This window comes from Trachemys scripta, chromosome 14 (assembly GCF_013100865.1).
Source record: "Trachemys scripta elegans isolate TJP31775 chromosome 14, CAS_Tse_1.0, whole genome shotgun sequence".
NCBI classification, from domain to species: domain Eukaryota; kingdom Metazoa; phylum Chordata; order Testudines; family Emydidae; genus Trachemys; species Trachemys scripta.
Genome location: NC_048311.1, coordinates 39,395,354 through 39,417,828, shown reverse-complemented (window position 1 = coordinate 39,417,828; position 22,475 = coordinate 39,395,354). Strand labels below are relative to the sequence as shown.

General features: G+C 52.3%; 4 protein-coding genes and 1 pseudogene across 8 annotated transcripts in view; all 5 read right to left on the bottom strand.

The window, feature by feature from the left end:
• LOC117886897 (zinc finger protein 850-like) overlaps positions 1-22,475 on the bottom strand; it is a 362,115-nt gene that overhangs the window by 74,346 nt on the left and 265,294 nt on the right. The gene's annotated exons all lie outside the window — the stretch shown is intronic.
• Positions 1-22,475, bottom strand: part of LOC117887100 (zinc finger protein 208-like) — an 882,934-nt gene that overhangs the window by 662,878 nt on the left and 197,581 nt on the right. The window lies entirely within an intron of this gene.
• Positions 1-22,475, bottom strand: part of LOC117886925 (zinc finger protein OZF-like) — a 102,231-nt gene that overhangs the window by 43,627 nt on the left and 36,129 nt on the right. The window lies entirely within an intron of this gene.
• The window catches only part of LOC117886899 (zinc finger protein 850-like), a 49,060-nt gene that overhangs the window by 23,667 nt on the left and 2,918 nt on the right, over positions 1-22,475 (bottom strand). The window contains exons 1-5 of one of the 5 annotated variants that reach the window (XM_034789004.1): positions 15,226-15,269; positions 10,083-10,170; positions 9,463-9,589; positions 8,769-8,882; positions 344-8,399 (exon numbers count right to left, since the gene is read on the bottom strand). In XM_034789004.1, coding sequence (XP_034644895.1) covers positions 6,034-8,399; positions 8,769-8,882; positions 9,463-9,589; positions 10,083-10,106 — 2,631 coding nt within the window. In that variant the 5' untranslated portion in view covers positions 10,107-10,170; positions 15,226-15,269 and the 3' untranslated portion in view covers positions 344-6,033. Of the gene's footprint in view, positions 1-343; positions 8,400-8,768; positions 8,883-9,462; positions 9,590-10,082; positions 10,171-15,225; positions 15,270-22,475 lie in introns of those variants that run through there. The other 4 variants (XM_034789006.1, XM_034789007.1, XM_034789003.1 and 1 more) reach the window with 4 other exon arrangements.
• LOC117886971 lies at positions 17,508-21,721 on the bottom strand (annotated as a pseudogene).

The window sequence follows — 22,475 nt, the reverse complement described above, 5'->3', positions numbered from 1 at the left end:
ATGTGCACCAGTGCCGGAAGTTTTTCACCTAGCAGTACCCGTAGGGGGGGAGCACCCCCAGTGACCCTTGGAGTGGTGCCTGCCTGGCGCGGTATAAGGGGAGCTGCCCATTCCCCCCACCCTTAGTTCCTTCTTGCCAAACAACTCTGGCAGAGGGGAAGGAGGGCAGGATGTGGAATGGACATGAGCAACACATCTCGAAGAACACCAATTATGAAAAGGTAACTGTCTTTTCTTTTTTGAGTGATTGCTCATGTGTATTTCACAGTAGGTGATTCCAAGCTATATCTATTGGAGGTGGGTAGGAGTTCACAAGTTCCCAGGACAGAGTACCGCCCTGCCGAACCCGGCATCATCCCTGGTTTGGGAGACTATCGCATAGTGTGAGGTGAACGTGTGAACTGAAGACCACGTGGCGGCCCTACAAATGTCCTGTATAGGGACGTGGGCCATGAAGGCAGCCGATGAGGCCTGTGCCATCGTCGAGTGTGCCCTCACAATGGGCGGCGGGGGGACACCCATCAGCTCGTAACAGGAGAGGATGCACGAGGTGATCCAGTTGGAAAGCCGCTGAGTGGAAATCGGCTGGCCTCTTGCATGCTCAGCCGAGGTGACGAACAGTTGTGAGGACTTTCTGAACAGCTTGATTCGCTTGAGGTAGAAAGCCAGAGCCTGCCTCACATCGAGCGTGTGGCGATGGCGTGCCTCACTAGTCACGTGGGCTTGGGGCAGAGGACTGGTAGAAAAATGTGGTAGGTGGAAACCACCTTCAGGAGGAACGTGCGGTGTGGGCGGAGCTGGACCTTGTCCTTATGTCCGTATACGGCGGCTCGGAGGTCAGGGCCCTGAGCTCCGAGACCCACCTGGCCAACGTGATAGTAACCAGGAAGGCCACCTTCCACGAGAGGTGAGACCAGGAACATGTGGCTAACGGTTCAAACAGGGGCTTCGTAAGACGAGTCAGCACCACATTCAGGTCCCATTGCGGGACCAGGGGCTTAGAATATGGGTAAAGACAGTCCAAACCCTTAAGAAACCGGACAGTCATACCATGGGAGAACACAGTGTCCATCACACAGAGGATGGAAGGCCGATAGGTGCACCCTGACTGACGAGGGTGCCAGGCCCTGGGCCCTCAGGCGGAGGAGGTAATCAAGGATAAGCTGGATCGGGGCGGCCGTTGGGGACACACCTTGGTCCGTTGTCCACCTAGAAAACCGAGACCACTTTGTAGGAGTGACGCCCTTCCCTAGGTCCCCCCGAAGCAGAACCAAGGCATTGCCAGTTCTGCCGGGTCATGAACAGGTCCACCTGGGGACTTCTCCACCTTCAGAAGAGCTGGTGGGCCACTTCCGGGTGTAGAGACCACTCGTGCTGAGAGGAGCAGTCCCTGCTCAAGCAATCCGCCCTCACGTTCTGAGTGCCCGGCAGGTGAAAGGCTTTTAGGTGGATGTCGTGGGCTATACAGAAGTTCTACAGACTGAGGGCTTTGTGGCAGAGGGCAGAGGATCAGGCCCCGCCTTGTCTGTTGATATAGAATATCGAGGCCATGTTGTCCATGAGAATCCGGACTACCTTGCCTTTCAGGTGTGAGCACAGGCCACACACGCCAGCTGCACTGCCCTGAGTTCCTTGACGTTTATGTGAAGGGTCAGGTCTTGCGGAGACCGCAGGCCTTAGGTATGAAAATTCCCCCCAGCCCAGGACCGATGCATCGGACACCAGCTCCAACTCCGGGGCCCTTTCCCTGAATGGGACCCCTTGGAGCATGTTGCTTGGGGCGAACCACCACCGCAGGGAAGTGATCACTGAGTTCGGCATGGTGAGAACCTTGTCCATTCTGTCCGTGGCCTGGGAGAACTGCGAGGCCAGCCAGAGCTGGAGGGGCCTCATGCTGAGTCTGGTGTTGCGGACCATATACGTGCACGCCGACATGTGACCTAGCAGCTGCAGGCAAGCCCTGGCTGTCATCACCGGGAACCTTGCTATCAAGTCGATGAACCCTGTCAGGGTCTCAAACCTGTCCGGGGGGAGAGAGGCCTTGGCCGACGTTGTGTCCAGGAGCGCCTTGATAAACTCTATGCGTTGGACCAGGATTAACGTGGACTTGGTGTTGTTTATCAACAGGCCCAGGGCGGTGCATGTGGACAGGAGGAGTGCCACATGATCCCTCACCTGTGATCGGAAGGTGCCCTTGACCAGCCAGTCGTCCAGCCCCCGAGCGTCTCGTCAAAAATGCCTTTTACCCCCCCTGCTTGCCCTTAGAGGACCCAGGCTGGGGGGCAGGCTGATACTGCCGTTGCAGGCGTTTTTTATAGTCCCGCTGCTTCTTCTGGGCGGCCTCGTATTTCGGGAAGGCGGCCTGGGTGGGAGCCTGCTGTGGCTTGAACATGGGTTTTGCCAGAGTAGGGACATAGAGGCCCAAGGTCTGGAGGGTCGTGCGGGAGTCTTTCATGCCGTGCAGCCTTGTGTCTGTCTCCTCCGCAAACAGTGCCTTCCCGTCGAAAGGGAGATCCTGCAGTGACAACTAGGATGCCTCATGAACACCGCCGAGGCCATGGACTGTGCGGCCGTGTCCGCTGCATCCAAAGTAGCCTGCAGGGATGGATGCCCTTGCGGCCACTGCCCCTTCCTCCACTAGCGTCTTAAACTCTTTTGTATCGTGTTCCCGGAGGAAGTCCTCGAACTTGGGGAGGGATCCCCAGAGATTAAACTCGTAGCAACCCAGGAGTGCCTGATAGTTTGCTACTCTTAGCTGGAAGCTTGATGACTAATAAACTTTTCTCCCAAAAGCATCCAACCTCCGAGAGTCTTTGGTCTTAGGGGTCAGGGCTGGCTGCTCCTGCTGTTCCCTGTGGTTGACCAACTCGACCACCAAGGACTATACAAGGTGGGTATACAAATACTCATGCCCCTTAGTGGGTACAAAGTACTTGCGCTCCGCCTTCTTTGAGATGGGAGCCAACGAGGCTGGTGTTTGCTACAGGGCATTTGAGATCCGTGCCACCCCTTCTTGGAGTGGCAAGGCCACCCTGCCCAGTGCCAAGGGAGACAGCACATTGAACAAGGAGTTTGAGGGCTCCTCCATCTCCTCTGCCTGGAGGTGGAGGCTCGCTGCCACCCTTTTTAAGAGTTCTTGGTGGGCCCAGTAGTCCTCCTGCGGAACGGAAGGGGGCAGGACCACAATCAGCTCCTCCGGACAGGTTGAAGAGGCCGGTGCGGTACTTTGGGTGTTGGCCGGCACCAGAGAATCCATCACCTGGTCGGACTCCGGGCTTATCGATGGGGGTCGGCCTGACTTCAAGGCTGCCCCGGTCTGTTGACATCCTAGGCTCCCTTCTTGCTTGCGCCCAACCTCGGCATCTAGCAATAGGGAGATGCTGACTCCTTCCCCTATCATTTTTGGGGTGTCATACATGGTCGTTTAGATTTCAGGGGCAGCTTCACATGAAACTGACAAGCTAAGTGTAGTCACTATGTGGCTGTGATGCAGCGAGTTCACAGTTCTCAGCCTCAGCCGTCTAACTCTCAGGATCAAACCCAGCAGTTTCCCAGCTCTGCTGTTCCTGCCTTCTTCCCCTCCCAGCAGTATCTCACATCACTGCAGGGATCAGGCAGTAACTTTTTCTCCATTTCAGCCTCTGCCTCTTGCACTCTGAATCTAGCTCGCAGCATCCGTGTTTGTGCTGAGAGATACTGATCACTGTCATTGTTCAAACCACACAAAAATATCTCAAGACAAAGCGTTAGATAAAAATTAAAATCTAAAAAAGGACTATTCGAACAAACGATCATTTGTTTCCTGACGTCCTCAATAAACCTGAGCTACATCCTGTCAAACTAAACTAATATCAAAGTACGTGACCTCACGGTCTTCACGAAGAGAGAAAAACCCACAGTCCAGGGTGGGCCATAAAACACTTTCACATTCATAAAGTGAAATCTCAAAGAATCTTTTAAGACTCAAAATCAGGAAAATAAACGTACCCATTTTCTTCTGAAGTGGCTAAACCAGCTTCACTTCTAGCCTCATTATTCGGTTGTATTAGTTGCAGCATTATAATAAAAGCAAGAGAAAGAAAGAAAAATCTTCCCATCTACAAATGATCTGGACTAGCCTAGAAAAAGTCAGGAAGCAATTTTACCAATAGATGGAAACACGGCTATAAGATCTGAAAGGTCAAACTGTGCTTTGAGGTTCATTGGGATTTCCCTGCCCACTCCTAGGTCTGGGACACTGTCTTCCCAAGCCCTCAGGAGTCTGACTTAGGATCATAGACATCAAAACTGTGATTCCTAAGCATGGAGAGCTAGGGACATGGTGGTAAGTGACATTGGGACACAGAGGGGTAGAACTGGGTCATGATAAAACTCTGCATTGCTGAGACAGAGGCTGCTGTGTGGAGAGTGGAGGGTGACAGTGATGGGGGAAGGAGGAAAACCCTCAGACTCACTCCTTCACCCTGAAATAGCAAAGAAGGTAAAACACCACATTTTACTTTCCCTGCTCCACATTCTTTTAGCATCTAGTTAATTTTGCTCCATAAGGGAGAAAATGTACAAAAACTAAATGCTTTTCAGCCTGGCCCGGAGTAATGTGAGACTATCTGGGAATGAGACAATCCGGCCCCAAAGGGGAAATTCAGGGACTAATTATCACTCTCCTAATGGGAGAAAGTTAGAACACATTAGTAAGCAGTCAAGGGACACCAGACCCAAGCAGCAATGGGTGCTGGAGCCTTCTCCCTCCCCATTTTGTCACGGATATTTTTAATAAAACTCATGGACAGGTCATGGGATTCTGTGAATTTTTCTTTATTACCTGTGATCTGTCCATGAGTTTTACTAAAAATATCCATGACAAACTCTTAGCCTTACACATAAGATGCTCGGGGTGAATTTACACTAGGAAATCTGGTGCAGGGTCACAGAGATGTGCTGGCTGATCCTGACCATGATTCCTACCGTAGACAGACGCTCGGAGGCTGATGCTGCGGAGGCAGAGGTGGGATCTCCAGGCCTCTGACAAAAGGTCCTGTGGGAATCAGTCCCTCTCAGTGGCACTGTCTGAATGCAGAGGGGGCAGGTAGAAGGGGCCGAGGGGGTGAGTGAGGAGAGGCAGCACCTCTCTGCCCCTGTGCTCTCCCTCACCTCTTATCCCACAATCCCCAAACACTTGATAGCTCCAGCACCCAGCTCCCCCTACTTCCCAGCTCCATCAGCCCCAACCATTCAATCCCCAGTGTCTGCCCAAGAACCCATCACCCTGGTGCCTTTACATTTGATCCCCCAGAGCCCAGCGCCCTGGGGGATGAGGGGAGGGGAGGAGTTACCAGCCCCCAGGGACACTCCCCCTGCAGGGAACAGCTCCAGGTAAGTGGGGGAGCCCATCTCAGGGGCTGGGGACAGGTGTGTAGAGTAAAGGTGGGGCCTGGCCCAAGTGTCCTTCTCCTCATCTCCATGGCAGGGGGATCCCGGCTGGGAGGGGAAGGGAGAGGGGGGAACTTCAGCCTGGCAGAGGGAGCATCTGGAGGAGTTTCTCTCTCTCCCTTCCCCCACCTGTGACCCATCAGCTCAGCAGCCAGGGCTGCAGCAGGGAGGAGGGGCTGATCGGGGCGTCTCCTCCTCTGCCTGGGGTTTGCTTAGACCAGGCAGAGCCAGAGGGTCACTGACCAGCTGATGCTTGGTTGTTGTTGGCTCCTCACCCCAGCGATGGGCAGCTGGATCCTTGGGAGCCAAATACCCCGATGTGTGTGGGAACGAGGAAACGGGTTTGTCACCATGGCCAGCCCTAGTCAGGGCCCTGAGAGAATTTCCCTGCTGTGCGGAGGAGTCTCTGATGTCCATTGTGGTGTTAGTTCCACTTGGAGCATTTTCCACGCTGAGAACATCTCAGAGGTTTCTTCCCTGTGTGGATTTGCTGATGCCCGATACTCCGGGAGCACCAAATGAAGCTTCTCCCACATTCAAGGTCTCTCTGTTTTGTGGATCACTGATGTGTGAAATCAAGCTGAATCATCTTCTGCAGTCAGGCTATTGCTGGGGTCTCTCACCTTTGTGGATTTTCTGATGTTTGGTGAGCTCTGAGCTCTTACTGAAGCTTTTCCCACACTCAAGGCATTTATAAGGTCTCTCCCTCATGTGGATTCTCCCATGTCGAGTAAGGTATGAGCGCTGACTGAAAGTTTTCCCACAGTCCAAGCATTTATGGGGTTTCTCTCCCGTGTGGGTTTTCTGATGATTAGTAAGTTTTGTTCTGTAAACAAAACTTTTCCCACAGTCAACGCATTTATAGGGTTTGTCGCCTGTGTGGATTCTCTGATGAGTAATAAGGTGTGAGTGCTGCCTGAAAGTTTTCCCACAGTCAAAGCATTTAAAGGGTCTCTCTCCTGTATGCACTCTCTGGTGTCTAATAAGTTGTGACTTCTGAAGGAAGTTTTTCCCACAGTCCAAGCATTTATGGGGTCTTTCTCCTGTATGGGTTGCCTGATGTGTAATAAGTTTTGTTCTGTCAAGGAAACTTTTCCCACAATCGAGGCATTTATAGGATTTGTCACCAGTGTGGATCTTCTGATGCTTAATAAGGTTTGAACGGCAAATGAAACTTTTCCCACACTCAGGGCATTTATGGGGTCGTAATCCTGTGTGGATTCTCTGATGTGCAATAAGGTGTGGGCTCTGACTAAAACTTTTCCCACACTCAGGGCATTTGTAGGGTGTTTCTCCTGTGTGGATTCTCCTATGTTTAGTAAGGGATGAACTTTCCTTGAAATCTTTCCCACAGTCAAGGCATTTATATGGTCTCTCTCCTGTGTGGATTCTCCCATGTTTAGTAAGCTGTGAGCTCTGACTGAAAGTTTTCCCACAGTCAAGGCATTTATGGGTTTTCTCTCCTGTGTGGGTTTTCTGATGTGTATTAAGGGTTGATTTCAAACTGAAACTTTTCCCACACTCAAGGCATTGATAGGGTCTCTCTCCTGTGTGGGTCCTCTGATGTGAAATAAGGTTTGAAGTTTGACTAAAACTTTTCCCACACTCAAGGCATTTATAGGGTTTTTCTCCTGTGTGCAGTCTCTGGTGTCTAATAAAGTTTGACTTCTTACTGAAGCTTTTCCCACAGTCCAAGCATTTATGAGGTCTCTCTCCTGTGTGGATTGCCTGATGTCTAGTAAGTTTTGTTCTGTCAACAAAACTTTTCCCACAGTCGAGGCATTTATAGGGTTTGGCACCTGTGTGGATTCTCTGATGTTTAATAAGGTGTGAGCGGCTAATGAAATTTTTCCCACACCCAAAGCATTTGTACGGTCTCTCTCCTGTGTGGATTCTCCTATGTTTAGTAAGCTGTGAGCGCTGACCAAAAGTTTTCCCACAGTCCAAGCATTTATGGGGTTTCTCTCCTGTGTGGGTTTTCTGATGTGTATTAAGGGTTGATTTCAAATTGAAACTTTTCCCACACTCAAGGCATGTATAGGGTCTCTCCCCTGTGTGCAGTCTCTGGTGTGTAATAAGGTGTATCTTCTGAATGAAGCTTTTCCCACAGTCCAAGCATTTATGGGGTCTCGCTCCTGTGTGGATTGCCTGATGTCTAATAAGTTTTGTACTGTCAATGAAACTTTTCCCACAGTCGAGGCATTTATAGGGTTTGGCACCCGTGTGGATTCTCCTATGTTTAGCAAGGTGTGAACGACAAATGAAATTTTTCCCACACTCAAGGCATTTATACGGTCTCTCTCCTGTGTGGATTCTCCTATGTTCAATAAGGTATGAGTTCTGACTGAAAGCTTTCCCACAGTCCAAGCATTTATGGGGTTTCTCTCCCGTGTGGGTTTTCTGATGCATATTAAGAGTTGATTTCAAACGGAAACTTTTCCCACACTCAAGGCATTTATAGGGTCTTTCTCCTGTGTGGATTCTCACATTTTTAATATGGGATGAACTTTTGCTAAAACTTTTTCCATAGTCAAGGCATGTATTGGGTCTCTGGTGTATAATAAGACTTGGCTTCTTACTGAAGCTTTTCCCACAGTCCAAGCATTTATAGGGCTTCTCTCCTGTGTGGGTTCTCTGATGTGTACTAAGTTTTGCACTAAAACGGAATCTTTTTCCACAGTCAAGGCATTCGTAGGGTTTCTCTTCATTGTGACTTGTCTGCTGGACTGTGGTTTCCTTGGGATCCTTGCATCCTCTACCACGTTGAATGGATTCATCCAGTTTCTTCCCGGGAAAGTTTCCCAGCTGCATCTCTGATCTGTGTCGATCTCCCCAGGCATTTCCCTGTTCCAAGCCCTGGGAAAAATTCTCTTCAGCTCTTCTCAAAAATGTCTCCTGCAATTCCGCTTTCCCAGGAACTTCCTGCTGCTGATTCTCCTCCTTGTTCTCACTCACTGTCCTATCACCTGCTGGGAGAGAGAGAATCCAGACAGGAGTCACTGCCTGTGCTGGGGGGAAAGGACAGAAAGGGGAATAGCAAAGCGGGAAAACACAACACAGTGACTGTGGGGGAGATAGAGACATTGGCTTCTGCCTCCACATCCCACCCAAACACTCCCAGGGAAGTAAAGTCAAGAAGGAAATTCCTGACAGCTAACAGGATGGGTGGGAAGCCAGGACTGATATTTGACTTGATGCTATGACACCTGCTGACTGCAGCCCTGACCTGGGTGAGGTGCAGCAGAACTGAGGGCTTTAACTCACTGCACATTTTGGGAGTCCCAGCTTTTTCCTTCACTCGCCAGATGGTTTCTTTGTCAGTTTCCCTGGCTCCTCACCTGTGCTGGTGCCTCTCGGGCTCTCCCTTTCCTTGGAGTCCTGGAGATCCGGGACCCACGGCTCTTCCCCTCGTTCCAGCTGGGCGATCAAGTCAGGTTTGGGAATGGGGAATCCTGCACAGGGGGTGAAATCAGGCAAGGTCAGGGCGCAGGGAGCACTGGTAGAGTATTTGCCATTAGGAACATTCCCTGCGTTTAACCCGACCCTACATGGGACTGTGGTAACCCAGACCCTTTGGGAGAAGCAGAAATCTGGGGGCACAGGGGTGTGGTCACACCCTCACTCGGAGTTCTCAGGATAGATGTATTGCAGGGACTCGCTGACACACACAGAGCTCAGGTGCTAAGCTCTTGCCTATTTCCAAACCTGCAGAACCGAGAGCCCTCCCAAAGGCTGCAGCTAGTCCCAAGAGGGCCGGTGAACGGGTGTGTGAAGGAGAAATAACACAGGCAGGACAACACCCTGCTTCTGGCCCCTTGAAAGCTGGAGAGATGGGGATGAATTAGCCTGTCCATTAGGTTTCTGACTCTCCTGTTCCCTTGAATGGGGTATGGAGATGAAAGTCACCCTCTCACTGCAGCTGTGGACTACGTGACTGTCCCCCCGAATCCAAAAGACCAGGGAAGAACCTGACCAGATTCAGACACGCAGACCCCACAGCTTCTAATACCCAAGGGGATGGGAATCCCTTACCCAGCGAGGTCACCATCTCATAGTTCTCCTGCATGACGTCCCTGTAGAGGGCTCTCTGAGCGGGGTCCAGCAGATCCCCCTGCCTTTGGGTGAAATACACAGCCACCTCCTCGAAGGTCACCAGCATCTGAAACAACAAGAGTCCCCCACTCAGCACCTGCTGCCCCAGCCACAATCCCCCTAGTCACGGGGGAGAGGGGGAGGGGGAAACAAAACATTGAAGCTCTGGGAGGGCCGGAGAAGCAGAAACTCATCCCCATCCTGTTCAGGGAAGCCAGGAAGTTTCAGGGAGTGGGTAGAAGGTGAGAGCTCCTTGTACCTCCCAGCACACGGAGCAGGGCAGGTTCTTCTCATTTCCCACACGCCTGCCAGCCACAGGCTGATACAGGAAGCAGAGCTCTGAGCCAGGGGCAGGGACAGGAATCCCAACAGCTTCCCTTCGTATTTCACAGCAGCCTCTGGCCAGTGGATTTAGGCTCCAGCAGTGGGAGTCTGGTCAGTTTGCCCAGCCCTGCCCAGAGGGGTTGGGTCCTGTTTTAGAAATGGGGGAATGTTTATCACACCCTTTTCCTCCCTGCCTCTCCCTCACCTCATCCAGCAGCTCCCTGAAAATCACCTACCTGAGCTGGCTCCATCACAGCCATTTTCCTTCCCTGTCCCCTGGAAGATGGGATGATCTGGAGCAAAGTCTAGATGTGTTTCCTCAGCCTGTGGGGGTGAGAGGGATGATGGGGGAGGTTACAGAAGGGACTTGAGTCCAAATCACACCCCGATTCCCCCCAGGCTCTCTCCCTGCAGATAGATGCTCTGGACTCTGCCATGCTGGGAACAAACCCGGTTAGTTTATTACCACACAGCCCAGGCTCCTCCCAGGAGAACTAAACCCTCCAGGAACCCTTTTAAACTTCCCAGTAACAGCATCTCTGAGCCAAACGCTGGAAAAAGGAGTCACTTTAGGGCACTGCCCCACAGTGTATTGTAACCCCTCTAGCTCTCCCCCTTCTCCCTCAGTCCTGCAGTGCTCAGCAGAGTGAGCAACTGGCTTTTCCTCTCTCAGCTCCTCCCCTTGTTCCCAGGAGAGCTGACTGCCCCGGGGGTGCAGGGAATGGATCTGGGCAGGGCTGGGAGCTGGGAACCTCCCTCCCCACTTCTTGCTCCTGCTGCCTGTCAAGTCTCTCCGCTCTCCCCTTTTATCTTCTTCCCTCGCCCTGGGAGAACGGGTGACTGCCACATTGTCATGGGCCTTTACTCTCATTACACAGCTCAGCCACTGACACTGGTAACGGGGGTTGAACCCGGCTGTGCCACTGAGGGCAACAGCTCTGGGACCCACAGACACAGGGAGCCCCCTCCCCTTGTAGGCCAAACTCACCAGCCAGTCCCTGAAAGGGGCCCTTTGTGTAGAGTCATTTTCCTGTCTGGCTCAAGCACTTTCCCCAGGTTTCTCCATCACCTGCAGGGTTAGGTATCCTAGGGGCTGGTCTGGTCTCAGAGGGGTGTGATGAAGCGGGAATGTTCTTAATGTTTTTTCTGAATACTGTGTGTGCCTCAGTTTCCCCATGTGTTACTCAAGTATCAGGGGTGGGATATGGGTGTGTGATGATTGTGGACATCCCTAGAGGGCAGGGGTGACTGCAGACTGGCTGCCTAGGCACAGAGAATGGCCGACACTCTGTATCCTGGCAAGAGATGGCTGGAGCCCGTCCTCTGCAAGGAACCAGCTGAAGGTGCTGGAGAACAAAGAGGGGGGAGGCCAGGTGACCTGTTTTCCTGGGAAGGAGAGAAAGCACGGAGGAGGGACAGCTGGGCATCACTGAGGATGGGGGGCTGGAAGCGGGTCAGTTGCCTGATTTGGGACTCAGCGGGGAGAGTCCAGGGCTCGGGACTCTGGATTCCCCCCCAGATGGACTTTGCTGAAAGCTCCTGATTTCTGTGCTAACAAGCTCAGTTCTATGCTGTGTTCCCAGCAACCAATAAACCCGTCTGTTTTCCAAGCCGGCTGAGAGTCACAGCTGACTGTGGAGGTGGGGTGCACCGCCCCTGTGAGGGACATGTCAGGCTTCCCCAGGTGTCCCATCCAGGTGGACTCACGGTGTGAACAGGGGTGCCGAATACTACAAGGTCAGACCCAGAAAGCTTCTTGCCCTGGTGAGAGTGTGCTCCGAGGGGAGACACTGCACCAGAGTCCTGCCTGGCTTCATTCATAGCAGCTCCAGGGCACGGAGACTGTGACTCTGTGACATGGGGCTGTCGTAAACACCTGTCTCCCCTCCAAGCTCTCATTGCCTCAGCTCTGAGGTGAGTAAAGAAGGAGCGGACGAGCCAGGTGGCTGGCCTGCAATGAAAACATGCAATGCAGCTTTGGAAACAAATACAAAGCATGTCTGGTAACTTCCCCACCCTACTTCTGGATGCTTTGAAGCAAGATCAGCCCTGCGCTCTGCACCTGTGCTGAGCCACAACACGACAATGTGTGAAAGGAGCTTAATAGATTTTTGTTACACGTGCCGGACTGTGCCTCACACCTTTGTGAGCATCGCAGTCACAGACTCACTGATATGACCATCCCCATGTACGACAGGGGTAACAGACAGTGCTGCCAGGGGCGGCGAGTTATGTGGGCTCATGGAGCCCAGGCTCCACCAATGTTCAGGGCCAGGTCTCTCTCCCGTCACCGCCTGCTGCCCCTGCTCCTCCCCCAGGCCCGTCCCTGCCTCTCCCCTGCAGCTCCACGCTGCCTCCCCTCTGCTGGCTCTGGGCATCAACTGCCGCCGCAGGGTCCTAGTGCCCCCCATCCACTACTGCCAGGGCTAATGGTATAAACAACATTTGGAAAGATCATTAAGTGGCCCGCTGAGACCCCCAGCAATTTTCAAGTGGTCCGCGAAAAAGAAAGTTTGAGGACCACTGCTCTAATTGATCAGCAACGTAACAACAAAACAACATTAACCGGGACGACTTTAAGTGAGGAGTTACTGTATATTGGCTTACAAGGCAGGTGTGGGGGGGCGGAACTTGGATCTGTTCTGGGCACCACCAAAAGTTATACAAACCTGCCGCCCCTGAATGCTGCCTGTGTAAGTTACCTAGTCATGGCAGTGCCTAGTTAGTAAGAGATATAGTTTAGCTACCCTGTGGTTAGCGAGCAAGGAGAGGCTGAGATCAAAGAGTCTTTACAGTTTAAAGCACCAAAACAGTGGTTCATTCCCACTTGGTCTGTGTTGCTTATAAAGGGGATCCCTGTATAGCAGGATCTGCTATGAAACTATCTGGCCTTCATTCTCCTACTCCTAAAGGATGTCCTGTCCTTTGCAGGAGAGGGAGGAGGAGCGAGATCACCTTACATTTCAACCTCAACCCCTCTCATGAAATTTTGTCAGGTCAAAGCTTTGAAATATTGTTACGGCGTTTCCACACAAGGCAACACTCAGGGAAGATGAGACGAGTGCCCCACTGCCTTTTTTTTTGGACTTGAAACATCAAATGTGGGTTGCACCTGGACTATCCAAGCTTTAAACACGTTCAAGAAGAGATCAAAGGCCTGATGAATTACAGTGTTGGGGGGAAGGTTTCCTGCACTTGTCTGTGGCTGCCCTGACGGCCACTGTCGAAACGAAGGCCACCTACATCTGAATGAGAGCGGCCACACAGGGGTTTGAAGCCCTGGGATTTATTTGCATTAACTTTACACTGTTAGCATCCGACCATACAGACAAGCTGTGAGGAAATAAAGGAAAGGAAATGTGGGGAAATGGTGGTGGTGGGAAAGTGCTAACTCCTTAGTTTTAAATGTTTTCATTTCTTTTTCATGATGCCCCCACAAACAGGCGCAGACATTCAGAGGCAGCGCTTGGCAAAGGAACAGGAGTAGCAGCCACACAATCAGTATCAGAGTTTTCAGTCCATAAACAATAATGGGCCATTTAACGTTGGAATCAGCAATAGAGTCTGCGTCTATAAGAAAATGGGCATATTTACCATGGGGCAACTAACCTGCATTAGCTATCCGACTGCAAAAACATAAAAGGAAAGGATGAGGTCAGCACGGTGTCCCCCGGCCTGACCAATGCAAAGGAGGAACAGAGCAATTCGTTTTAAAAATTATTTGACTTGGGCTGTAGAAATCGGTACATTTGCCAGAAGGAAGAACATGGATCACAACAAAAAATGTAGCATCCATAAAAGGCTGGGAACTTAAATAGGCAACAAACAACGTGGTAGAAAAATCTACATCGCTGCATGCAATAAATGAAGTCATAGAAAAGTCAAGTGGGCCATTTAGACTGTGCCGGATGGGGAGTTACTTACAGAAATAAGGTTTTAAAATCAATTTTCAATTGCAAGTGGGGGAGGGGAATCACATGTTCCTGGAAGTGTAAAATGGCATCGAATGTTTCAGGATTGTACAACCATCCTAGATATAGGGACCCTTTGGAAGGGGTAGCAGTAAAACTAAGAAGCTAGTACACCCCAAAGGCTCAACCACAAAAAGATAATAAGCCAAAAACAAATTTTATTCATGCTTCATTTAAATTCTAAACTGTTGGGTGCATAACTCATGGGGTTGGAATTCTTGGGGTTGTCAATCTATCTTGGGGTGGTATATCTATGCTTAGGGGGGGAAATATCACAAAGTTCATTTGGAGAAGCCCTGTATAGGAGACACTCTAAGGCCCCTAGGGACAGATTTTTTAAAGGATTTCGGCCACTAGTGGCATATTACAAAGTATCTAAGACTAACAGATGTATTGGAGCATAAACTTTCATGGGTGAATGCCCACTTTGTCGGATGCATGCATCCGACGAAGTGGACATTCACCCACGAAAGCTTATGCTCCAATACATCTGTTAGTCTTAAAGGTGCCATAGGACTCTCTCTGTTGCTTTTTACAGATCCAGACTAACACAGCTACCCCTCTGGTACAAAGTATCTAGGTGCCTTCAACCTTGAAACTTCTGGCCGTTAGTGAATATTTGGGAACCAAGTTCTACACACAAATAGGACATGGGATAAAGCACTAGGGTGCTGGATAGAGAGACAAAATAGCAATTGGCTAAGGCGAGCCCCATTGGTGGATCAAAGGAAGTTGAGGGAGTTTTGAGACCAGCCCATGAAATCTGTCAGCACTGAACTCAAATTACAACATTGCAATCGAAACAGGAACTGTCACACTAGACACAGGGGGAGATGTGGTTGCAGATAGGGATGTAAAAGCTTAACCGCTAAACATTAGGCTTCTCGGTTAAACGGCCTTAACCATTAGCTCAGGCAGCCCCATGCTGGCCGGAGGGACCCCCTGGCGCTGGGACGCCAGCGCCGGTCTCGGCCACGTGGCCGCGGCAGAACCGCAGCCGAATCCCAGCCCCGTTCCAGCGCCTGTGCTGCCCCCGGCCCTGGTTGTGCCCCTGGGCCCCGCTCCTTCCCCGGCCCCCAGTCGGGGTCCCCCGCCCTGCATTCAGTTTGGCCCCGGCCCACCTTCTCCCCGTCCCTGTTTGCCCCCCTCAGATCTCCCTGAGCCGCAACCTCCGTCTGCACCAGCGCAGCCAGGGGCAGGGAAACAAAGCAGCGGGGGGCGGGTAACATGATCCTGCCCCCGCCCCTCAGGTGTGGCTCCCCCCGCCCCGCACACACCGGGAGCTGGGGGCAGCTTTCCCGGGCCCAGGGCGGGAATCGCAGCCAGCTCCGCTGAGAGCAGCCTGGGGCCAAACCTCCCCCTGCAGCCCGGGGGTGTGACGGGGGGGGGGGGGTCGGGTCTCTCTCACCTTCCCTCCGAGCGGGGCCCCCCTGGGGCAGGGGCCGGGCCGGGAAGGGGCCTGGCCGGGCTGGGGGCTCTGCCCTGTGAGAGGCTCCTGGGGAGCAGCGGGAAGGGCCCTGCTGGAGATTCCCCTCTCCCGGCTGCAGCCCGGGCTCCGGGCTCCCAGCACCAGCCGCCGGGGCTCGGGGATCTCGCCAGGAGCCTGGACCCAGAGTCACCGCAGCGGCTGCGAGTCACTTCCTGCTGCCGGGCCTGAGCCCAGCGATCGCTGCCCCCAGAGCCGCCTCCCAGCTGCTCCTGGGTCCTAGCGATCAACCCATCGATCTGCAGCATCTCTGGCCTTGGCTACACTCGTGGATTCACAGGGCTGCCGTGGCAGCGCTGTGAAGTGCGAGTGTAGTCGCGCCGCCATTGCTGCGAGAGCTCTGTCGCAGCGCTGCAAGTACTCCACCTCTCCGAGGGGAATAGCCTGCAGTGCTGCGAGTGAGCGTGCAGCGCTGCAGGTGCTGATTACACGGGCGCTTTACAGCCAGTGGCCTGTGCTCCCCAATGCCTATGCTGGAGCTTCCCCATTTATTTGACAAAACCATATGCAGAAATTTAAAATACTGTGCACCGAATTTTTAATTTCTCAGTGCAGAATGCCCTCAGGAGCATCTCCCTGCAGACAGACGCTCTGGAAAGACACCCGGTTAGTTTATTACCACCCAGGCCAGGCCCCTCCCAGCAGAACTAAACCCACCGGGGACACTTTTAAACTCTCCCAGAAACAGCATCTCTAAGCCGAAGGCTAGAAAAAGAGCAGAACCAAAGGAGCCACTTTAGTGGGTTCCCCTTGACATGGGCCCTGAGGGCAGCACATCCCCCCACCCTCGAATCAGCGCAGGGAGTCAAGAGAGACAGGACCTGGCTTTTCCCCTCAGCTCCTCCCCTTGTTCCCAGAAGAGTCAGTCTGCTCCGGGGCTGGGGGAGTGCAGGAAACTGATCCGGGCAGGGTGGGAACCTCCCTCCCCACTTCTTCCTCCTGCTGCCCCTCTCGGTCTGGTCACTCTCTGTTTCTTTCTACCACCTTCCCTCTCTCTGGGAGAGCGGATTCTGCCCCATTTACATGGGCATTTGCTCTTCAGTAGAGGGATCGGTTTCAACCTGGCTGTGTCACTGAGGGCAGCAGCTCTGGGACCCGCTGACCCACAGCGAGCCCCCTCCCACTCCGGTACAAACTCACCAGCCGGTCCCTGAAAGGTCCTTTGTTCAGAGGCACTTTCCTGCTGCCGGGCCCGAGCCCATACAGCGATGCTCCCCGAGCCGCCTCCCAGCTGCTCCTGGGTCCCAATGATAAACCCATCGCATGAAGGCCCCTGGCCCCAGAGGACCCCACATACCCAGGTTCAGGCAGCTACTCCCAGCATTAAGCAGGCATGTTGCATAGAAACTTGCAGCTTCCCTACAGGTCAAACCGGGGTTTGGGCCGCTGGCTGATCAGCCCGTCCGTGGCAAACTTCTCTCCGCATTGGGCTGGCTAAGGCCTTGCTCTAACCTGCCTCTCTGGTCACAGGCTATCGGCACTGGTGCAAAACGTCTGGTTGTCTCAGCTGGCTGGGCCAGATTTGTAGGGGAGAAAGAGAGAGAGAGAGAGAGAGAGAGAAGGCAAAAGGATAGAGAATAAAAGGGGGAGGGAGGGTGGCATAATAGTTCAGACCAGTGAGAAGGAAACAGACACATAGCGGAAGACTGGCAGCAGAACCTCAAGTGTCACATCTCAGGGAGAGTTCAGGATTTAGCCGAAGCAGTTGAGGATGTTGGCTGGTTCCTCTTCTCTGGTTTGCCCTGCTCAGCTTCCCTTTCAGGATCAGGATGATGAAAGCCCAACAGTGCCATGTGGGTCCCAGGAGACAGTGGGTGTGAGACATAGCCCAGGGTACAATCTGGACTGTTGAACTGCTTAATTCTCCATCCCAAGGCATGTTTTACACTGCTGCCCTGTGTGAACAACAAACCCCTCCACGCTCTGCTCCCACACAGCCACCAGCCTTCAAAGTCACTCCTGGCTGCACTGCACTGAGTGCGATTAGCCAGACACTCAGGAACGTACCAAACACCACAGCAACATCAGCAAGTTTTCTACTCCCAGCCTTGCACCCCGGGACTGTGCATCTTGGACTGCTCAGTCTGTTCACGGTGCTGGACAAACGCAATCATTAGTTGGACATCTCTGCAAAGGGGCTGGATAAGGCCACAGCCTTGTTCTCTCCAGTCAAATCCCCCAAACACTTCAGTGAAAACACACAGTTCCAGACAAAACACTAAAACCAGTTTATTAAATGGAGCAAGGGGGTTTTCAGGGATTACAAGGGAGAAAGATGTAAAAGGTCAGAACTGGTTAAAAAAAAACAATTTAAACATGAATTTTAAATCCTAAATATTACTAAACTAAGGAAGATGCGAAGCAAACAGGATTTCCCACCCCACCCGCTGTTGCAGGCAGTTCACAGTTCTGAGTACCCAGCCTGGATTTCCTTCCAGCCTTGGTCCGCCCTCCTCAGAACAAAGCCCCTGTTGCCTTTCAAGCCATCTTGTTGCCTTCTGTAAAGATGGGGGAGAGGTGAAAATGGAGGCAATTCTCCCTTGTTTTTATACCACTCTCCTCTTTGAGGTTCACCCCCCAGCCAGGGGGCAGGTGATAATCAGCCTGTGGCCTGAGCATCCAGCCATCCTTGAGGTCAGGGGTTCTCAACCTATTTCTTGCTGACGCACCCTTCTGCAGCCTATAAAAACACCAGGGCCCAAGTGGGGGAGAGGGGTGGAGGAGTGTGGGACACTGGGTTGGGGGACACCCTTGGGCATAGGCATAGTTTTACTTCTATTTGGGGGGGGAGGGCTGGCGGGGCTCAAGCCAGCTCTGCACAGCAGGGTCCAGGGAGGGCACGGCACCTCCACCCCCCTTACTCACTCAGAAGGCCACCCAGCCTGGGTAGTGGGGGGATGCAACCAAAAAACATAACTCAGTAGGGGTGACTCAGCTCAAAAAGTTTGAAAATTGCTCAAGGTATGGGCAGGGGTGTAGCTAGGGGCTGTGTGCAGGCAGGGGCGTAGCTATGGGTGCAGGGAGGGGATAGCTAGGGGCTGTGTGCAGACAGGGGGGTAGCTCAGGGTGCAGGTGTGCAGGCAGGGGGTTAGCTAGTGGCTGTGTAGTGGCAGGGGTGCTCCCAGTACAACTCACAGCTTCAGGGGGCATTGGGGATCCCAGCTTCAGCCTCCCCACTACTCCGGGATTTGGAGATGCGGGGGGCTACGCTGGTTTCTGCCTCCCCACTGCTCCCAGCTTTGGGGATGTGGGGGGGCCTGCCGGCTTCAGCTCTGCAATGCTCCCAGACAGGGCGGGGAGACCCGGGAAAGCTGACAGATACATTTTAACCAGACAATAATATTCAGCAGATGATGACTTTTCCTATGATACCTCACAAGACATACTTTGTAGATTTCTCATTTTGTAAACATGGTGACCATAATAGTGTAGACCAGTGGCCCTCACAGGTGTTTCATCGCCCCCCCCTTTGTGTCTGTGGTCATTTATACTCCCATCCTCACAAGCACATATATCACCACCCAGCTCTAAAGGCAGAGTAGTTGCTGGTGAGGCGCCCAGCTCTGAAGCCCTCCAATAGCAGCACAGAAGTTAGGGTGGCCACGTGAAAAGTGATATTCCTTAATATTGCTGTTCACAGCAGACTTTTCACCCCATTGACACCCTTACCTCTGTGCTGCTACTGCACCTGGGTTTGAGAGCCTGAGCATTTATCCCCACCTCCCAGCTAGGCCTGTTCCTTCTTCATGAGCCCCAGCCACCCAGGGCTGACAGACAGTGCTCTTTAAAAAAAAAAAACCAAACAACCCACACTGATCACGCCTCCCTTGATACATTCCTGTGCCTCCACTGGGAGGCTCTGCCCACAGTTTGAGAATTGCTAGTGTAGAGAGTCACCATGGGGATTGGTAGCCAAGATGGTAACACCTGCTCCTTTCCGTCTCCGGGATCCCCAGAGAAAATGTCCGAGCAGGAGAGCGGAACAGATCCCATTGACATTAACCTTGTAAAACACATTTTGGTGATTTCAGCTATAAACATTCCCTCCATCCTTCAGCCCCAGCAAATTCAATGAGACTGAGCTAGAATTGGGCAGGTGGCAAAGTCGACGGGTATAATCGCTGAATTATTGATCCCTGAATTAACAGAATACAGGAACCCTTGGGATAAATTGTTAACCTCCGACAAGATATAGTTAAACATAGACCACTACAGTTACCCCTCTTCTTCCAAATCTTTAACAATACATGTTTACATTTCAAACTCTAGCTTATCTAAGATGGAAACACTTTCGAAATTTCTCTCTAAAGGTTGATCTGAGTCAGTTATACACAAGTTGCTTAAACCTTTCTTGCCATGTGTTGCACAAGTTTAGAACTTGCATGGATTCTCCCATGTTTAATGAGGTCTGACCTCTGTATGAAACTTTTCCCTCAGTCGAAGCACTTATGGGGTCTCTCTCCTATGTGGATTGTCTGATGATTAACAAGGTCTATCTTCCGCTTGAAACGTTTCTCACAGTCAAAGCACTTGTGGGGTCTCTCGTCTATGTGGATTGCCTGATGTTTAACAAGGGTTGACCTCTCTATGAAACTTTTCCCACAGTTCAAGCACTTGTGTCTCTCTCCTGTGTGGGTTGTCTTATGTTTCACAAGAGTTGACTTGTGTGTGAAACTTTTCCCACAATCCAAGCACTTGTGGGGTCTCTCTCCTGTGTGGGTTGCCTGATGTTGAACAAGGCTTGACCTTTGTATGAAACTTTTCCCACAATCCAAGCACTTATGGGGTCTCTCTCCTGTGTGAATTGCCTGATGTTGAACAAGGCTTGACCTCCATCTGAAACTTTTCCCACAGTCCAAACATTTATGGGGTCTCTCTCCTGTGTGGATTGCCTGATGATTAACAAGCACTGACCTCCATGTGAAACTTTTCCCACAGTCTAAGCACTTATGGGATCTCTCTCCTCTGTGGCTTTTCTTATGTGAATTTAATGCTGACTTGGAACTGAAACATTTCCTGCACTCAAGGCATTGAATGGGCTTCCCTCCAGTGTGGCTTCTCCCATGGTTATTAAGATCAGAATGCTTATTGAAGCTTTCCCCACGTACCAAGCATTGAAGGGGTTTCTCTCCAATATGGATTGTCTGATGTGTAACAAGCTGTGATCTCACAATGAATCCTTTCCCACACTGCAGGCAGTGCCATGGTGTCTCTTCATTCGGATTTGTCTGTTGTGCTCTGGGATCCTCATCTCCTCCCCCACCGTTAATAGATTCAGCCACTCTCTTCCTTGGGTAGTTTCCCACAAGCCTCTTTGACCTGTGCCAATTTCCCAACGCTTCTCCCTGCTCCAAGCACTGGGAAAGATTCCCTTCAGCTCTTCCCACATAGGTCCCCTGTGGTTGCACTGCCCCAGAAACTTCCTCATGATGATTCTCCTCCTCATTTTCACTCCCTCGCTCAGCTCCTGCTGGGAGACAGACAATCCAGACAGGAGTCATTGTGCTGGGGAGAAAGAGGAATAGCACCGAGGGCAAACCCAACACAAAGACTGAGCAATTGGATTCTGCCTCCACATCCCACCCAAACACTCACAGGGAAGGAGAGACGGGAAGGAACCTCCTGCAGCTAAGAGGCTGGGTGGAATGGCGTGAGCGATATCTGCTGACCACTGCCCTGCTCTGGGTGAGATGAGGAAGAACTGAGGGCATAACTCACACCATATTTTGGGATTCTCAACTTTTTCCTTCATTCCCCAGATGGTTTGTATGTCAGTCCTCACCTGTGCTGGTACATTTTGGAACCTTTCTTTCCTCACAGGCCCAGAGATCCAGCACCCAGGGCTCTTCCCCTCGTTCCAGCCGGGCGATCAGCTCAGGTCTGGGAATGGGAAATCCTGTGCAGAGGGTGAAATCAGACCAGATCAGGGTGCATGGAGCATTGGTGGAGTATTTGTCACCAAGGACATTCCATGAGTGGAACGTTTGCCTGTGCTCTGCTGGAGGAACGTGGAATCCAAGAGGATGGGACATGGTCACTGAGCCCCCTTATGCTAAGGAAGTTGTCTGGGGAGGTGAGTTGAATTATTACTACACCCTCACTAGGTGTTCCCAGGATCTCTGAGCTCTGGGGGCCTTGCTGACTCACACACAGCTCTGGACTTAAACCCCTGCCTCTTTCTAAACCTGCAGAGCCCAGAGCCCTCCCCATGGCTGGAGCTAGTCCCAAGGAGAGAGGTGAACAGGGATTGTGTGTGCAGCCGAGAGACACCACAGACAGGACAATGCTGGATTTATGCCTCTTTGAAAGCTGAAGGGGTGGGGAGGCCCGCAAAACTCGTAAAGCAGCAAGGGCCATATTACTCCAAATAAAACAGCTGAGGGCCAAAACCTACCAGGTGGGCCCGTAAACAGCTCCCCATTGCCATTCAGCCCCCCCAAAACACCCAACCCAGCCCCTCAGAAACAACCCCCCCAGCAATGCCCACCCCATGGAAAAAACCCTCCTTCCCCAGCGCCGCCCCACTGAAACAGTGGTATTGAACCATGGTAATAAGTTATAGCGGGCCCCTAAGGTAGTATAATTAAGGAAACGAAAATGTCTTTTTGCTAGAGGTAGAATAAGATCTTCCCCCTCACTTTGTAATCAATTGCCCTGTTGAATGAATGAGCTGTGAATGAGGAAGGCATGGAAGGCAGCACCTCCAGACAGCTGCAACCCTTGGAGAGGGGCTGGGAGCCAGACCAAGGACAATTAAACTTGTCAAGTGGGTAGACTAGAGAAGAGCAGACATACTGACGGCCTCGGGGGTTAGAAGCAAGCACCTTCCATTGGGAACAGCCTCTTTGCAGCACTGGGACACCCCCCAGCCCAGAGAAAAGCAGCAAAAAGGACCAATTATTATGAGAGACAAGATCAGTAGAACAGGTCAGCCACCAACTCACCGCTCACCTCCTCACCCCCCCCCCCCCCCCCGCCCCCCCCCCCCCCTCCCCCACCCACCTGCTCACTTCCTCAACCCCCCTCCCCCACCCCACCTGCCGCTGCACGTCCGCTCACCTCCTCAGCGCCCTACTGCCCCCGTCTCGCCTCCTCACCACCCACTCGCCTCCTCAGCCTCCCTCCCCCGTTGCCAGTAAACCTACCCCCGCCTCCTCAGCCCCCCTCCCACA